The 16,226-nt window shown below is 44.5% G+C and overlaps 1 protein-coding gene across 1 annotated transcript in view; it reads left to right on the top strand.

The window, feature by feature from the left end:
* The window catches only part of COL4A1 (collagen type IV alpha 1 chain), a 153,839-nt gene that overhangs the window by 47,316 nt on the left and 90,297 nt on the right, over positions 1 to 16,226 (top strand). Inside the window, exon 2 of the mRNA XM_050766582.1 lies at positions 13,776 to 13,835. Coding sequence (XP_050622539.1) covers positions 13,776 to 13,835 — 60 coding nt within the window. The remainder of the gene's footprint in view (positions 1 to 13,775; positions 13,836 to 16,226) is intronic.

The raw sequence follows: 16,226 nt of genomic DNA, 5'->3' as shown, positions 1-16,226 counted from the left end.
ATTACAGGTGTGAGCCATCGCGCCCAGTTTAAATTATATTTTCTTGAGTGCTGCCTGGTTTGCTTTGGCTCCACGTAACTGCTGCTCATTTATTAAGCTTCACAGTATGTGGTAGCAAAAGGTTTTCTAGAAGTTTCTAGATGTTAACGTGCTTACAAGTACTTTGTCTTTAGGAACCATATTTCTATTTCTACAAATCTTATAGCCTTGTTGTATTCATAGCCTTGTTGTATTGTATGCACTGTAGGCAATGGGAAAATAAGTATTCAAAGAATGTTAGTGAGAAAAGAAAGAAACGGGGGCTATTTGTGTATTACTCATTCAAATTGAAGGACCAGGGACATGGAACGAATTATATTTTCCATAGTTTATGTATTTCTTATTTATTTTTATAATAAATTATGAATGGCTTAAGGCTGCTAAATATTCTTCTTAGGTTCCTTTGGAAAAGACAATGGTTTCTGAAGTTGTAGCACATTGCTATACCTACACAGTATTACGCTTGTCAATTAAACCATTTGGTTTCAGCGGTGCTGGTAAACTCTATTTACGTATTCTCTGTTTTCATGTCTTAAGAGTGAGACTCCACTCTCAGGGTTATAGTGGGGAAGCGTGGTTTGGAAAGGAGGCCTCCGCACGCACTGACCTTGTACAGTTGACCACAGTGTCTCACGGGGTCCTGGAGAGAGAGCTCCTGACACCCTCTGCCACTGTTCACATACCAGCCTATGTCATTGAGAAACCATGGCTTTGACCAGCAGAAGTTCAACTGTTCTCTGTGGTATACCTCATTTTTTCTTCTTTAACCACAAATGTGGTACTTGTGCTTTTAGGTAGGTCCTTTGGAAGTAGCATTTATGGTTTGCAGAGTAGCATTTTTGGTTTACCAGCCATTATCTTCCATATTCTTATGGAGGATTTTAGTTGCTGTTCTGCTCATATTTGCTCATGACCTTGGAAGGATGTTACATGGAAGTCTCCCGGATGGATCTCTGACCACTTGTCAAATGCAGAGAGGGTTTGACGTGGGATCTCTTCCACATGTTCATTATTCTGTAGGGTTTATTACGTGCAGTTTCTATTTACATCATGTTTGAGTTTGCAAACCTGGTTTTAAAGATACAAATCAGATAATATTATCCTTAGAAGGTGATGTTTTAAAGAGTGATTTCTTTGGGTTTTGGGGGCTGTGCAGCAGCATTTCAGAATCTGTCATTTATAAATAGTATAAATTCTTTGATTTATTTTTGAAAAGTGGCTTGCAAGTGAGTGCAGTTATGAAAACTGCACTTTAGTTTCATTCTGGCTGGCTGGGATTAGTCTAAACATGAAGATTTTTAAAAGACATGTCTGGTGTCTGACAAAAGAGATGAACAGCTATGATTGCTATCATAGAGAGCGTTTAATAGTCCATCTGTGAAATGGAAGTAATATTAAATTGATCAATAGAATGCATTTGTTGAATGCATAGTGAGTGTGTGGTTAGATTCTCCCCCACAGGAAAGAATATCTATTTGCTATCCTTGTTACTGGAAGTATTAGATGGACACCCCCCTGGCCTGGGGCATGAATAGAGTATAGCTGGGTTTGAAAGGATGCAAACCCCTCACCACATGGCTGACCTCTGCATTTCCAGTTGCACCTGTAAATACACCAGGACTTCAACCCTCTTTAAACTTCCCAGTGTTCCTCAAACTCCCTGTGCATGTTCTCATCTCCATATTTGGTTCCCTTGCTTTCTCTTTCTGGAATTTCCTCTGTTGCTTTCCCGGGCACTGACATCCTTCCCGTGGTTCTGGGCTCTGAGGTCCAGTTCACCTGCTCCTTCGAGGACCCACGTTCACAGTGCCTGCTGGTTCCTGACAGGGCAGCACCACTCAACAAGTGGCCGTCCTCCTCTGCTGTCTTCTCCTCTTCCTCCCGGGTATCATCCTCATCCCAAATCATTTTTCCTTCTCCAGCGTCTTGTAGTTTTGTTGCAGTCATCCTGTGGAGTCATTTAGTTTTTCTGATGTGTTTTTCCCCCTAGACTAGAATATACCAGAAGGTAGAAGCCATGCCCTATTCACCCTGTCATATGGGGCCCAGGACAATTCTTGAACATCACGCAGGTTTATTTAGGTGTCCTGTCTCTAGCTGGAGATTTCATGGGGAGGAGGCTGAGATGTTAGATACGATTTTTAAAAAGTTAGGTAAGATTTAATAGATAAGAAGAACATGAGATATACAGCTTGATTCGTAGAATAAAAATCTTCACATAAAATTTGTCTAATTGACAGTAAAATTATCAGTCAAGAAAATGAGACCTATTACCTTCTCCTGTCATAAGATAAGGTCTGTCACAGTCTTTTCTTTCCTTTGCCTCCTTCCCCCTCCCTTCCTGCCATCCCCCTTCCCTTCCTTTCCCTCCTTTCCCCCTGTTCCTGCTGGCATCACCATCCTTTCGGTGGTCCTCACTAGGAAACCTCCTGTCTTCCCCCCATGACACTGAATTGGTCCTTGAGCCATGACCTGCCTCCCTCCCTTGCACTCTTCTTCTCCTACCTTCCCGCAGCTGCCCTGCTCTCGCTCCCATCCCCAAGGGCAAGGACTTGCAAGTCTCCTCACTTCCCTTCCCTCCTCATGCTAATCCACTTGACACAAGTCTCACAGATGAATGTCACCAAAATCCAGCGAATGGGATTGGTCTCCCTCATCTCTAAACCTTTAGACCCTCCCCAAGGCCTGCTAGAAAATGAGGTGGAAGCCACTTGGCCTTTCGTGGTCACAGGCAGCTGCCCCACCCGTGTCCTTGCAGCACTCTTGCCTTCAGGCAGCCCTGTGCAGGGCTGAAGCCAACACCTGGGCTGTTCTTCCGGCACACAGACCTTCTCCCCGGGAAGTGTGCTCCTGCTGGCTTCTCTGACCACCTTCCTTGTAATGGGCTTAGCATGGTAGGGGCCACAGCTTCTCTCCTCTTAGCCAGCAAGCTCCTTGAGAACACATGTCTAAGTCATCCTTTACCCTCCAGATTGCAAGTACAGTGGCAAGCACATAGTAAGTGCTCAATAAATCGCTACCAAGTGAGTAAGAGTAGCAGGCCTGTTCAGTTGCATATTCCCCAGTTCTGTGGAAAAGGAGGACTTACCTAAGTCTGCTTTTTAGAAGAGGAATTTATCTATTTAGGATGGGGACACACAGAGAATGGCGGGAGGTCATATGACTTGGGTTACATTCCACATCTCCACTGGAAGAGATGAGTGATGTCACTCTTCTAGGGGAGAAGATGAGCACAAAATCAGCAATGATTTAAAATATTTAATTGTTTAAGAAAAGTGGTAATACTGCCACCACTGGTTTTTCTAAACTCTGTTTTTGAGATGCATGTCTGTCATGCTTGAAATATTTCACTAGTCACTTAGGCTTTTCATGTTTCCTTTTAAAGTGTGTTACAAACTGTAAGGCTCCTTAAAGGGTCAGCTGGTGGAACGCAGTGGGATAAATAGAACATGGGCGCTGCTGTGTCTTCCTCAGAGCAAAGCCACCCTCTTGCTTCTGTGCTGTGTATCACTTCCAGGGGCAAGTGGAGCCTTCAAGATATGCTTCAAAGAGAGTTCTGTTGATGGGAATACTATCTGCGTACTCCCTCTTGCTAGCCGTCCAGTAAACGTATGGATCATGGTATTAAGCCAGACCATTTTTTTGGAATTTCTTGCTTAATGTGACAATATGCAGTGCACTTCCTGGACCACAGAGGGACAGACAGCAGCTGTTGGCTAAGTGATCCTCTGGTTTCAAATCTAGACCCAGTTAGGAGTTCTTCTGAAGGTTGAATGCCGTAAAGGTTGTGGGTGGGGTCAGAGGGCATGGAGTTTTCCATGGGTGGTATCACATCGATGCTCAAAAAGTTTTATATTTTGGATTTTGGATTTTGGGGTTTGGAATATTCAACCTGTAGTGCATTTATTTTACAAACCTTCTCCTACTCCAGTTAATCATGTTGATGGGCATGAAGACAACACATGATAGTTTTTATATATATATACACATACACACATATATGTATACATATAGTTATATATTATATATAAAATACATATATACATATGTACAGAAACATGCTTTAAAATTAAATGTTATTATAAATTTGGAGATTGTAGATGGAATAGATTAAAATGTAATTTATTTGGCTGGGAGTGGTGGCTCATGCCTGTAATCGCTTTGGGAGGCTGAGGTGGGTGGATCAGCTGAGGTCAGGTGTTCGAGACCAGCCTGGTCAACATGGCAAAACCACGTCTCTACTAAAAATAGAAAAATCAGCCGGGCGTGGTGGCAGGCACCTGTAATCCCAGCTACCTGGGAGGCTGAGACAGGAGAATTGCCTGAACCCGGGAGGGGGAGGTTGCAGTGAGCTAAGATCACGCCACAGCACTCCAGCCTGGTCAACAGAGCGAGACTCCACCTAAAAAAAAAAAAAGTAATTTATTTATGATGAGGAATTAATAAAGAAGACACTTACATCCAGTTGTTGGAATTTCTGTAAGTCTTCCCATAAATGTGTTGTCCCTTTCCAGATAGCGATTACAGACTCCTTTATCAGTCAGTGCTACTGGGACTAAGGAGAATTAAGGCGGAGAAGACTGTGCCTCTGCTGTAAGTCAGGCATGGGTTCAAGGTCTTTATGCTATGAGGCTGTGCGGCCAGGATCTCAAAAGTTAAACTCCTGTCTGCCTCGGGAATGTGCTGCCTTAATTCTGTACCGGCTCGCACCTGTGCCTGCCTGGCAGCCTGTTCTCGCCGTCTTTCCCTCATGCTGGGTTCTTCCTAGGTGAACAGCCCTGACTTTTCACAACTCGGCTGAAGTGCGCCCTACTTTGGGGGTCCCTGAGTCCCCCTCTGGCCTGCCTGTGGGTCTCTGCTCAACTCCCTTGCAGCCCATGTTGTATTGTAATTTCACTTTTCCTTATCCGGCTGGCTCGCACACTCAGCTCTGTATTCTTAGCAACGGGGGGTGCCTGGCCCATGCAGGCGTGCAGTAGATGGGAAGTAAATCTCACCACCTGTTAAGAAAAAGATGAATATGACTGGGCACTGCCAGGACCTGTGAAGGAGTGCCTGGCACAGGCCTGCTGGTGCTGCTCCTGACCCACCCGCTCACCCTAGTCTTGGGCATGGGGCCTTGGGGCTGTCTTGCGTGCGCTGGGCTTGGGAGTCAGATGTTGAAAGTGAAGGCAGAAGCCCGCATGGCTGGTGTAGGCCGGGGTGGCACCAGGGTGTGGAAGGAGTGGGCCATGGAGGATGAAAACCGGGGATAGCTGGAAGAACTTCCTGCCCTTCAGCACAGCCGGGAGCTGCACAGTTCTCCAAAGCTGGAAGAAATCATCCAGCATCTTTTTTCATGCCTGGCTCGGTAAAATCTGCTGTTCTTCAAAGGGTGCCTGTAAAATAGGCATTGGTGGAATGGAGGGGCTAAAGATGAAAGTTACAAAGGACGGGAGCAGGGCTGGTGGGAAAAGAATCCAGGGAACTGGGAAGAGTAGCTATAAGAGTGACAGCTCTGTGGGTGGGAGATTTCTCCTCCGGGAGTTTGAGCTTCATTGCGAGAACAAAGTGTCTCTCAAGTCTACACATTTGCCTGGAGCCGACACTTGGTTTGGGAGGGGCTCCGTGGGACCCAGATGCTGGGGCCGCGCTGGCCTTGCCCCACTGTGCTAGTACGTCAGGCCAGTGACTCACAAGCACGGGAGGGCTCGTCCCAGGTCATTCCTCCCAACAGAGTTTCCACCCTTGGGTCCCAGCGGACACATACAAAGCCCACCAACTCATTTCACACACAGCCATCCGAGGAACCACTGACCCATAGTCTAATCGTAATCACATCTGCTTGCAGCTGGACAGAGACCAATGACCTGAAGGTGAAGTGCTGGCCTTCATGGTCATTCCCTCCAGGCCATCCTATTCCCCAGGCAAGAACATTTAATGTCCACCCCCGTTTAGTGGGAGAAAGGGAAGAAAAGAAGTGAACAATTAGTCAGCAGAATTGTCTGACGGGGAAAATGAGACCAGAACTGCAGTCACATGTTGATCCTAAGTGAAGCCAAGAAAGCACCCTCATTTCCTCGAGACGTGTGGTTTCTTGGGAGCCTTTCTGCTCTGCAAACTCAGTCTCTGATGAGAAGCAGAATAGAGCATGTACCTCACATGTACAAATCTTAGTCATGCTACAGCACAGAGGCATGTTACATATTAGAAATTCACTGTTTCTCACATTTTTTGTGCTTTTTTTTTTCTTTCTTTTTGCCGAGAATGTATCAACTCTTGTTTTCAAATTAGGGCAGAAATATTGTGTAACTCTAAACAGTAGTAAGGACTATTTTGTTTCTGTGTGTTCCATTACTAAATGGAACCGAAATATTATTTTATTTAACTAAATTGTCCTTTCAGGGGAGTTAATGCTGAAGAATTATTTTCACATCTTTGGGGTCACATCTATCTTACGTTAGTCAAAACAAAATGATGATGATAATAAAACAAATGTAGATGAAAGCACATTGATTTTGAGTTCTGTGAGAATACGGGAGAAAAGTTAATTTTACCTTTAAAACCACAATACTAAATATATTTTTGGAAGTTGAAAAATGTTGTGCCAATGTAAGCTTTTAAGAAATCATTATTTGTACTACAACATTTGGCCTATTAGCAATTTTTAAATGCCATGGACACTTTTTTGGGGAGCTAACTTTTATTGAAGTTTAGAAACTTACAGAAACATATCGAAGGCGAAGGGTACAACTCAGTGCATTTTCCCCAAGGTGAACATACTAGTGAACCCAGACTGCGAACCAGAACATTACCAGAAGGCACGAAGTCCCCTGGGGTCCTCCTCTAGTCATTAGCCCTCAAGAGTAACCAGGATCCAACGTCATCTTGTTAGGCTTTGACTTTTATAGGAATGGAGTCACCCAGTTTGTCTTCTTTTGTGCCTGGGTTCAGGTTGCTCCGGGTGCTGTAGCTGGCCTGCCCCGGTGTGGCTGGGGACTCCCTTCCGTGAATATACACCATCGTTTCTCAGTCCCTTGACCTGTTTCCAGCTGGGGCAGTTGTGGATACTGCTGCTGTGAACAGGCTTGGGCATGTCCCTTTTTCTCTAATTTTATTGAAATACAACAAAGTGCAAAAATCACAAGTGCACGACTCGATGAGTTTTTACCCATGTATACACCCATGTAGTCACTGCCCGCAACAAGCAGGGAATGTTTCCTGCACCCTAGAAACCTCCCTTGTCCCCACCTTTGCCACCCCCTCCCCCCAGAAGGGCATCACAATTCTGACTTCTTTCCCCACAGATAGAGGCCCCTGTTCTTAAACTTAATATGATGGGATCATCAGAGTGTGCTCTCTTTGGAGAAGTTTTAAGGTTCTTTTTTAGGGCATTCCTGGGCCCTGGGGGTCCATGGAGATGGAGAGAGCCATTTCGCAGAACCTCACAGCCACAACGGTTAAAACAAGCGTGACACAAGCAGCATAGGCCAACAGGACAGAAGCTAGGAAGTCCGTTCTCCATATACAGTCTGTGAGGTTTCACTATCCGACAAAAGTGTGAGTGCCTGGTTCATCTGTGTGGTTATCTTTTACTCACCACACCAGCATTTTGTGTGTGTGTGAATGAAGTGGTATTTAAAGTAATAGAATTGAGGCCGGGTGCGGTGGCTCACACCTGTAATCCCAGGATATTGGGAGGCTGAGGCATGTGGATCACTTGAGGCCAGGAGTTCGAGACTAGCCTGGCCAACATGGCGAAACCCTGTCTCTACTAAAAATACAAAAAATTAGCCTGGAATGGTGGCCTGCGCCTGTAGCCCCAGCTACTTAGGAGGCTCAGGCAGGAGAATGGCTTGAACCCAGGAGGCAGAGGTTGCAGTGAGCTGAGATCACGCCACTGCCCTCCAGCCTGCGCGACAGAGCGAGACTTTGTTTTAGAATTGAAAAGATCAGATCCCGGCAGCACGTGATAAGGGTCAATGGGGTTTTGCCCAAGTTGCCTCAGTTGTAGAAATGTACCAGTGCGTCCCTGCTGTGTGGCCGTGGGGCTTATCCCTGGGAGTGGAATTTCGGGGAAGGAGCCGGGGCCGGGGCTCAGCTTCAGCAGGGGCTGCCAAGCGGCTTCCAGGGGGGTTGGGAATGTTCCGCTTGCAGTCCCACCGGGAGTGTGTGGGGCCCGCGCCTGCTGCGCACTTTTAATTCTGCCCGAGTAGCCCTAAGATACAGTCTCTGGTCTCCATACATTGATTTAGTCGGGTAGGTAATTATTTAAAAGACTCCCTGAGGAAGTGCTGCAACCAGGAAGAGCCCTGGACGGCAGTATCACCAGGAAAGTATTTTGACATTTTGCACAGCATAGGGAATGCGAGAAAGAATTTGAAAGATAAGCTGTTTAGACTTGGCAGATCTCCACATGTCCCTATTTGGTGGGATGTGAAACACATAAAAATTGTTAAAGCTGTGATGTTAAAGGTCTATCTTCCATCAAAAGCAGGAAAAAAATCAGAAAATTGAAGACTTCATCCTGTTTAACTCATTCCAAATATGCCTTCATCAGAAGACATGTCCTAGTTAAATTGTATAACACTGCACCCTTCTCCCCTCCCTCCCTCTCTCTCTCTGCCACACACACACACACACACACACACACACACACACACACACACACACACACACACACACACACACACCAGTAGCATAGCAGCTGGAGTTCTTCAGTTCAGTTAAAAAGGCATCCTCCTAACAGAGTGAGTGAGCTTTCCTCTTTTTGCATCCTCTCGAATGGAATTCACTTTAATCTTGAGAAGAGCGCCCTCTTGGTCTATAGATCCGAGAAAACCAGAAATAGGCTTTATTTCATATTAAAATCATTGACTTCTCTTCCTCCCGTTTCTTCTTTGGCACTCGTACTGCGTATTGTAAAATCTTTGTGTATTTTAAGAACTTAATATACTTTATAACATTAATACTGATGGTAGATCTCTGAATATCTTAATTGAGCATGAAAGAAAAGTTTCACAGCATTAATTATTTTAACATATCCTGAAAAGTTTAAGAGACTTTCAGAGAATATAAAAGATATTTGGTTTAGGGATTACTTTGTAGTACCTTTGCATTCCTTTCATATTGTATTTTTTGTTTTCGTTTAAGGTTGATCTCTGCTATTGGAGTTATGCGTGCGTGTGTGTGTCTGACAGAGTCCATTGGGGACTATTATTATTATTTTCTTTTCTGTTTCAAACACAGTTAATTCAGTTCAGCTTCCATTTAGAGATAACTTCTTATACTCTGTAGGCCACATGATCTACGGGGAAGAGGCTAACAGGACTTTCAAAAGTGACTTGGTTTTCATGAAGTTTGTCTACAGTTTTAGGAGCATAAATAATAAATTCACCCCCAACTCCAAGAGCTTTCTGGGATCCTTTTCTTCTGCATTGGTCTGGGGCACCTGTGTTGCTGTTGTCCGTGGCTGTTCTACTTCTATAAGAGAGACCGAGACCCTCACCTTTCTTTCCTTTGAGAACTCCCAGCCATATTCTCCGTCTTCCAAGTGGAGACTGCCTTCGTGACCGACTTTCGTCATCATGACCATTTGGGTTAAGTGTGTGCCTCACAGGCAGACAACACAGGCATTGCTCCAGGAACTTGGAACTCATTGACCCGAGAACATCAATGAGGGGAAAACCAGGAAGAGGACGAGTACCGCACAGAATGTTCCAGTTATTCCCGTTCTAGAATCTGAAACAGATGGGATGGGAACTCATCTGTGGGGTCATCCAGACATGGGGAGAATGCAGAGCCCTCATAAAGGCCCTGAGATGTGCAGCCATCAGGGGGCCGGTGGAGTCCACCAGTCTGTTTATAGCTTTAGATTTTTCTGGGAGTCCAGATACAAGATGTAATTTCTCAGGAAATGATGAAATGGTGACATCGCTTTTCACATGTCAGGTCACCAGTGTAATTGTGAACCTGGGTAACCTGCATTATTTATGTACCCCTTTTAAACATAGTAATTTACAACAGAGAATTAAGACTTGCATTACTTAAGGCTTTTATTTTGATTCACACCTGAGTGAAAGGGGTACTCAGGTCATCTTTTGTACTTTTTTTTTTCTTTTTAACAGTGAACCCTTGAATTGCAGCTAAAATACCTTGATATGCCAGGTTGAAACCCAGCACAGGCCCTTATATAACAGAAAGGACCAGAATAGTGATATTTCAAAACAGATTTTATTTAACCAAGTAAACATACATCTTAGGATATTTGTTTGTCATTCTTGTCATTCTAAAGGCTAGTTTTTTTTGTTTGTTTTCTTTTGTTTTTAACAAAACCATTTACATAAAATGCTAGACCACCCAGAATGTGACACAAAAATCGTGGTCTTAGACATCTTTTGTTCTGAAAAGTTGACCCTAATTTAGGTATTTCTGGAATGATCCATTTTTTAGAATTGCCTTCTGGGGCCAGAATTGATAATAAAGTTCCCTACACAAATAAAGCCATAGCTGTTTTTGGTCTGGGATTAAAAAAAAATACTTGCTTATGAAAAAGTGTAAGGTGGTGGGGGAAGCCAGGGGTCGGGGGTCAGCCCTTTCTCATCTCTGATTTTCCTCAGTGTTCGTTAGTACCTGAAGTGGTCCCCAGGGTGAAACTACCCACCCGCCTGTCACCGGCACCTGCCAGGGGTATTTCTGTGCCAAAAGCACAAGAAGCTCCTTGACCCCAGTGTCCACAGTCACAGCCCTGCAGCCTCTTACCTGCAGTCCCAGGCAATGGAGGCATTCACGGATGGCTTAAGGGCACAGTTCCAGGAAATTCATTTTTATAACCTCCCTCAAACTGCAGAAAGATGAGCTGCTGAGATTTTATCAACGTTTCGGAAAACTCCAGATCACCACATAGCCATGTTCAGCTTCAATCCCTTGAATCCCTGCTTAATCTGCTCTCTCCCAGAAAGCAGCAATTGACTCACAAGTCGAAAATCCACACTGCTTCAGGCTGGTGTTGAGTTTCTGCCAGCTAAGCCCAGATGACTGCTGGACATTTCCTAAATGGACTCAGCAGATACATGAGACTTAGCCTGGTGGGTTTTCCTTTTGATATCTGTAAGAGGGGGATGAAACACAGCAGAGTTTAAAGAACAGAGACGTGTCTCTGAACTTGTCTCAAACGCAAACAGGTTGTAGGCAGTAGCATAATCCCAGCAAAGAGGCTGTCCTGGAACCCCAGGGACTTGGAGATGACCTGGTGATGGAATAGCTGGTCCGGACAGCTCCAGGTGCCAGGTGCCAGCGCACTCCCCAGAGTCTCCGGCTCTTCCCTGGCTACTCTGTGATGTGCAGCAGTCAGGCAATCATTGCCGAGTTCCCTGTTTGGGGCTTTGTTGCACAGCGCAGTTGTGCATGAATGCACCGTGAGTTGAGGTGTGCGGTGCCACTGGATTTCCATCTACAGTTGTTATTTAAGGTTGCTTACATGGGCAACACCAGTAACAGCACCAAGAATACAACTGTAATTGGGTCCTGATTTCATCAGTTCTAAGATGTGCATTTATTGATGTTTTAACAACTCTGAAATTGGGATAGATCTAACAACTGATAATGTGTCATTGTTTAATTAGTGCCATTCTTTATTTCTTAGTATGGGTTTTACAGTTGATGTCATCTTAGATGAAACACAGCTCACATCAGGCTCAGTGCTACGGGAGCCGGGAGCCCGGTGTGAGCTGCAGGTAGGGCTGCCCCCGAAGCCCTCAGGGGGTGCCGCGGAGACACAGGAGTAAACAAGGAGAAACGTGGTAAGCCTGACAGTAGAGACATGCAGTCAGCTTTTTGCAGGAGCCAGGTAGGGAGCAGGTGACCCTCACCTGGGGATTAGGCACATGGCAGTGCTGGCTGAGTTAGGTGCCTCTGGTGAGGTCTCTCAGTACTCGTATTTGTCCATTTTGGAAGAATGTCCTGGAGCACAGGTTACAGATTTTTCGCCTCATCTCTTTGGATGCCTCCCAGTGGTCACCACAACCCAGATTATGAAGCAAATCTGTGCACATGGATTGATTTAAAATGTTAGGAGGTTATGAGAGTGTAGGCTGAAAATGGCCTAAAATGTGAGTCAGAGAAAAACACAGACCCATCATCTCTGGAGTTTGCTTGGACTGTTGTCAGCTGTTCCCTTTTCCAAAATATAAAATTGAGAACAGCTTACTGTCTTGGAGGCACTTGTTCAGATTTAGCTTTACAAAATAAATATCTCCAGATGTGATTGTTTTATGCAGACGTCTCCATGGCAATGCAGCTGAGGCTTGGATATGTTGTTAAAAATATACACTTTGCATGATCACAATACTATTAGTGGCAAGATTTTGTTTTCAGGAAATGACAATCACCTGAAGTGGAATATAAGTAAACAGTTTATATCAGACTTAAAGCAGAGCCTCTAATAAAGCTTATTAACCCGATTATTCATCTCATACCTCTTTACATTCCGTCCACAATACCTGTGTCTGTCATGGTTTAAAACTGGGATTCTTCTAAGGAAATTGCAAATGCGTGTATGTACCGACATATTTCTGTCTTTTCATGCGATGGCAGTTTTACATAATGGAAGTTGAAGTTGGGTTCTAATTTCCACTTTGTTCTAGCATGTTATAATAAACCTTCTAATTCAGTTTCCACATCTGTAAATGGGGATGGCACTACCCATCTTGAAATGATTGTTATGATCATTAAATAGGACGATAGCTGACTGTGCGTGGCACCTGATAGGTGTTTGAACACATGGTAGCTCGCTTCCTCTCCAGCTTTTATCACAGGCTTGGATTCGTGTCCTTGCATTTTTAACATTAAATTTTATGTTAGAAGTGAACTACAGGCTGGGCACCGTGGCTCATGCCTATAATCCCAGCGCTTTGGGAGACTGAGGTGGGTGGATCACCTGAGGTCAGGAGTTTGAGACCAGCCTGGTCAACATGATGAAACACCGTCTCTACTAAAAATACAAAAAGTTAGCTGGGTGTGGTGGCGGGTGCCTGTACTACCAGCTACTTGGGATGCTGAGGAAGGAGAATCACTTGAACCCGGGAGGTGGAGGTTGCAGTGAGCCGAGATCACGCCATTGCACTCCAGCCTGGGCAACAAAAGCAACACTTTGTCTCAAAAAAAAAAGTGAACTACAAGAATATTTTGTTGTTGACTGTTCTTTAATGGGACATTCAAGCTTTAATTGAATTCAAAAAGGAGTTCTTTAGGATTTGGGCTTAAAAATCAGCTCATTCCTTTATTCTTTCTCTGTACAAACTTTTTTTGCATGCCCGTGTGCCCTTGGGACCACGCCATTGGAAGCTCTCAGCCTCCCATGGTCTTAGGTCTGACACCTCTAAATAAGAAGGATGGACATTTTGGTAGCTTTGCAAATAGGGGTGGTGCCCTGTTAAACTAATCCCCGAGGGAGCCAACTTCAAATAGAAATTAACAAAGGACAAAGTGTATAGGTGACATTGTTCACTTTTTGGACTGTGTAACACTTTGATTTGTTCTACTCAAGGATCTTTGTTTTGTCTATTTGGGCCGGGGATCTGCACCCTAAGTGGAACTGCATGATGGCCCCATGAGAACCAGTGCAGATAAGACTGTGTCCGAAGGACAGGGCGGGCTTCGCTTATAAACAAGTCAGGATGCCAGAACCATCTCCATTTTTATATCAGCCTCGCTTTGAAAGTGTTCTTCCATTTAAAGATGTTTTCTCTTCCTTCCAGGGTGGCTGTGCTGGCTCTGGCTGTGGCAAATGTGACTGCCATGGAGTGAAGGGACAAAAGGTGAGTTGCCAAAATTTAAATCACAACATTTCTTTTTGAATTGGACAGTAAGTACTACACTAACAGTAACTAAATAATCAGCAATTCAGGTGAAAGCCTGATTACTGTTTTGATAATTTCCCCAGAGCAATACAAATGAAGCCCAACCAGGCTTGACATTACTTCTGAGTAGTAATATTATTATAATAGCTATTCTCCAAAGAATGTAACAGTATGTGGCAATTGACGTAGAAAAAGATATTTGGTTTATTTTCCTTTTTGACTCTAAGAGTAACAAGTATATTGGCAGAAAATCTGTTGAATCTATTGTACTTTTTGGAATTGATGTGTAAGAACTAACTTTAGCATTTTTCCAGAAAAAGAACGATGTCCTATTTTACTTGAGGGCCTTCTCTTCAAATTAGTATTTTTAAACCATCTTTTAATCCATCACACGCTTGTTTAGATTTATTTATAAAAATATTGCTTGAGAAACTTAGTGTTTCCCAAATGTAAAATTAAAATATATTTCCAAGCAGACTCTTCCCCTCCCTCTCATTTAAGAATCAGGGCTCCAGATAAAGATAAGTTTCTCTGGAAGGCGAGTTGAATGTGTGCATTTCAGTTGGTCGGAAAGAGGGTGCCTGCCTGTTTTTTATTCAGGGAACAGTGCAGCGTCCTGGTACCATCTGTGGGTCACCGTGGAAACCAGGTGTGGCCGTGAGGAAACACCACCACCTTAAGCCACTTGGCCTCTGGTGCAGGTGCGCGCAGCAGGTTGGGACCCTGTAGAATGGAGTGTGCTCTGTGGGATACTGTTTCCAGAAAACTGAAGGTGTCATTCTGGCCAGCGTGTGAATTCTTACTTCCCTCCCTGGGATGCCAGAGATTTTATGGGACCACAGACTGATGCTTTTGAAATTCAGCAAATTCTAGTTTACAGACAATTCTGTGGTTTCTTTTTGGCTGTTTGCTGAAATGCCAACATTATTATTTTAAAAAATATGCCTGATAGTTGGTGGCAGTAGTGTCACCTGGATGGTTTTTGAATGAATGGAGTATGTAAGGAAAGTATCACATCTTTTCTTATCAACTCTAATTTATCTTCATGCTCTGTTTGTTCTCTTACTTTGGAATTGTTTCTAGTGGTTTCCAGTATGCATGTTCAAGAGTTATTTTAGGCCGGGCGTGGTGGCTCAAGTCTGTAATCCCAGCACTTTGGGAGGCCGAGACGGGCAGATCACGAGGTCAGGAGATCGAGACCATCCTGGCTAACACGGTGAAACCCCGTCTCTACTAAAAAATACAAAAAACTAGCCGGGCGAGGTGGCGGGCGCCTGTAGTCCCAGCTACTTGGGAGGCTGAGGCAGGAGAATGGCTAAACCCGGGAGGCGGAGCTTGCAGTGAGCTGAGATCCGGCCACTGCACTCCAGCCTGGGCGATAGAGCGAGACTCCATCTGAAAAAAAAAAAAAAAAGAAAAAGTTATTTTAAAGTAGAGGCAAGTGTTTCTCATGCCACAGACATTTTGTTAAAAACCTAACTTGAAATATACATGTGAGCTCACCAAACTCATAAAAATGTCCTTAAAATTATACAATGGAGAGCTCTGGGCTACCTACAAAGACGAAGTTAAGGCCTATATCATGATTACTCTGTTTTCCATGTGCCTTTGAAAGCATCAGGGCTGCAGCCAAGTTGGCCCTGCTCCCTCCTAGGGAAAGGAGGGTTGATGTCCACCTCCATTTCCATTTACTTCTGTCCAGCCAGCAGGCCTTGGTGGCCCTTCCTCGGCTCTGGAGCTTTGCAGACTTTCTTATTCTATCCACATCTATAAACTTGTGTATATTTTTTAGGCCAGGCATGGTGGCTCATGCCTGTAATCCTAGCAGTTTGGGAGGCTGAGGCAGGAGGATCACCGGAAGATAGGAGTTTGAGACCACCCTGGCCAACATGGCAAAACTCAGTCTCTACTAAAAGTACAAAAATTAGCCCGGCGTGGTTGCGCACGCCTTTAGTTCCAGCTACTCAGGAGGTTGAGACAGGAGAATAGCTTGAACTCAGGAGGCCGAGGTTGCAGTGAACCAAGAACGCGCCATTGCACTCTAGCCTAGGCAACAGAGTGAGGCTCTAACTCAGAACCAAAATCCGAAAAACTTGTAATTTTTTTAGCCTAATTTATTTCAGTTTTTCCCAAAAATCCACTCATCAAGACATGACAAGGGAGAATCATAGGGTGCAGCCTTCCCTACCTGTCAACTGACATCTCCACAACCTGGTAACACCCCTCAGCGCCAAGCCACTTCCTCTCTGAGTGGGCTACATGTGTGTGGGGGAGGCAGGGAAGGCGGTGTCCAGCACCTGGCCTGAAGGAAAGGGGCTTCCAACATTTTATCTCAACATTGCCCGAGGA

Source organism: Macaca thibetana, chromosome 17 (assembly GCF_024542745.1).
Source record: "Macaca thibetana thibetana isolate TM-01 chromosome 17, ASM2454274v1, whole genome shotgun sequence".
Classification (NCBI taxonomy): Eukaryota; Metazoa; Chordata; class Mammalia; order Primates; family Cercopithecidae; genus Macaca; species Macaca thibetana.
The sequence above is the reverse complement of the archived record's forward strand: the minus strand, read 5'-3'. Positions and strand labels throughout refer to the sequence as shown.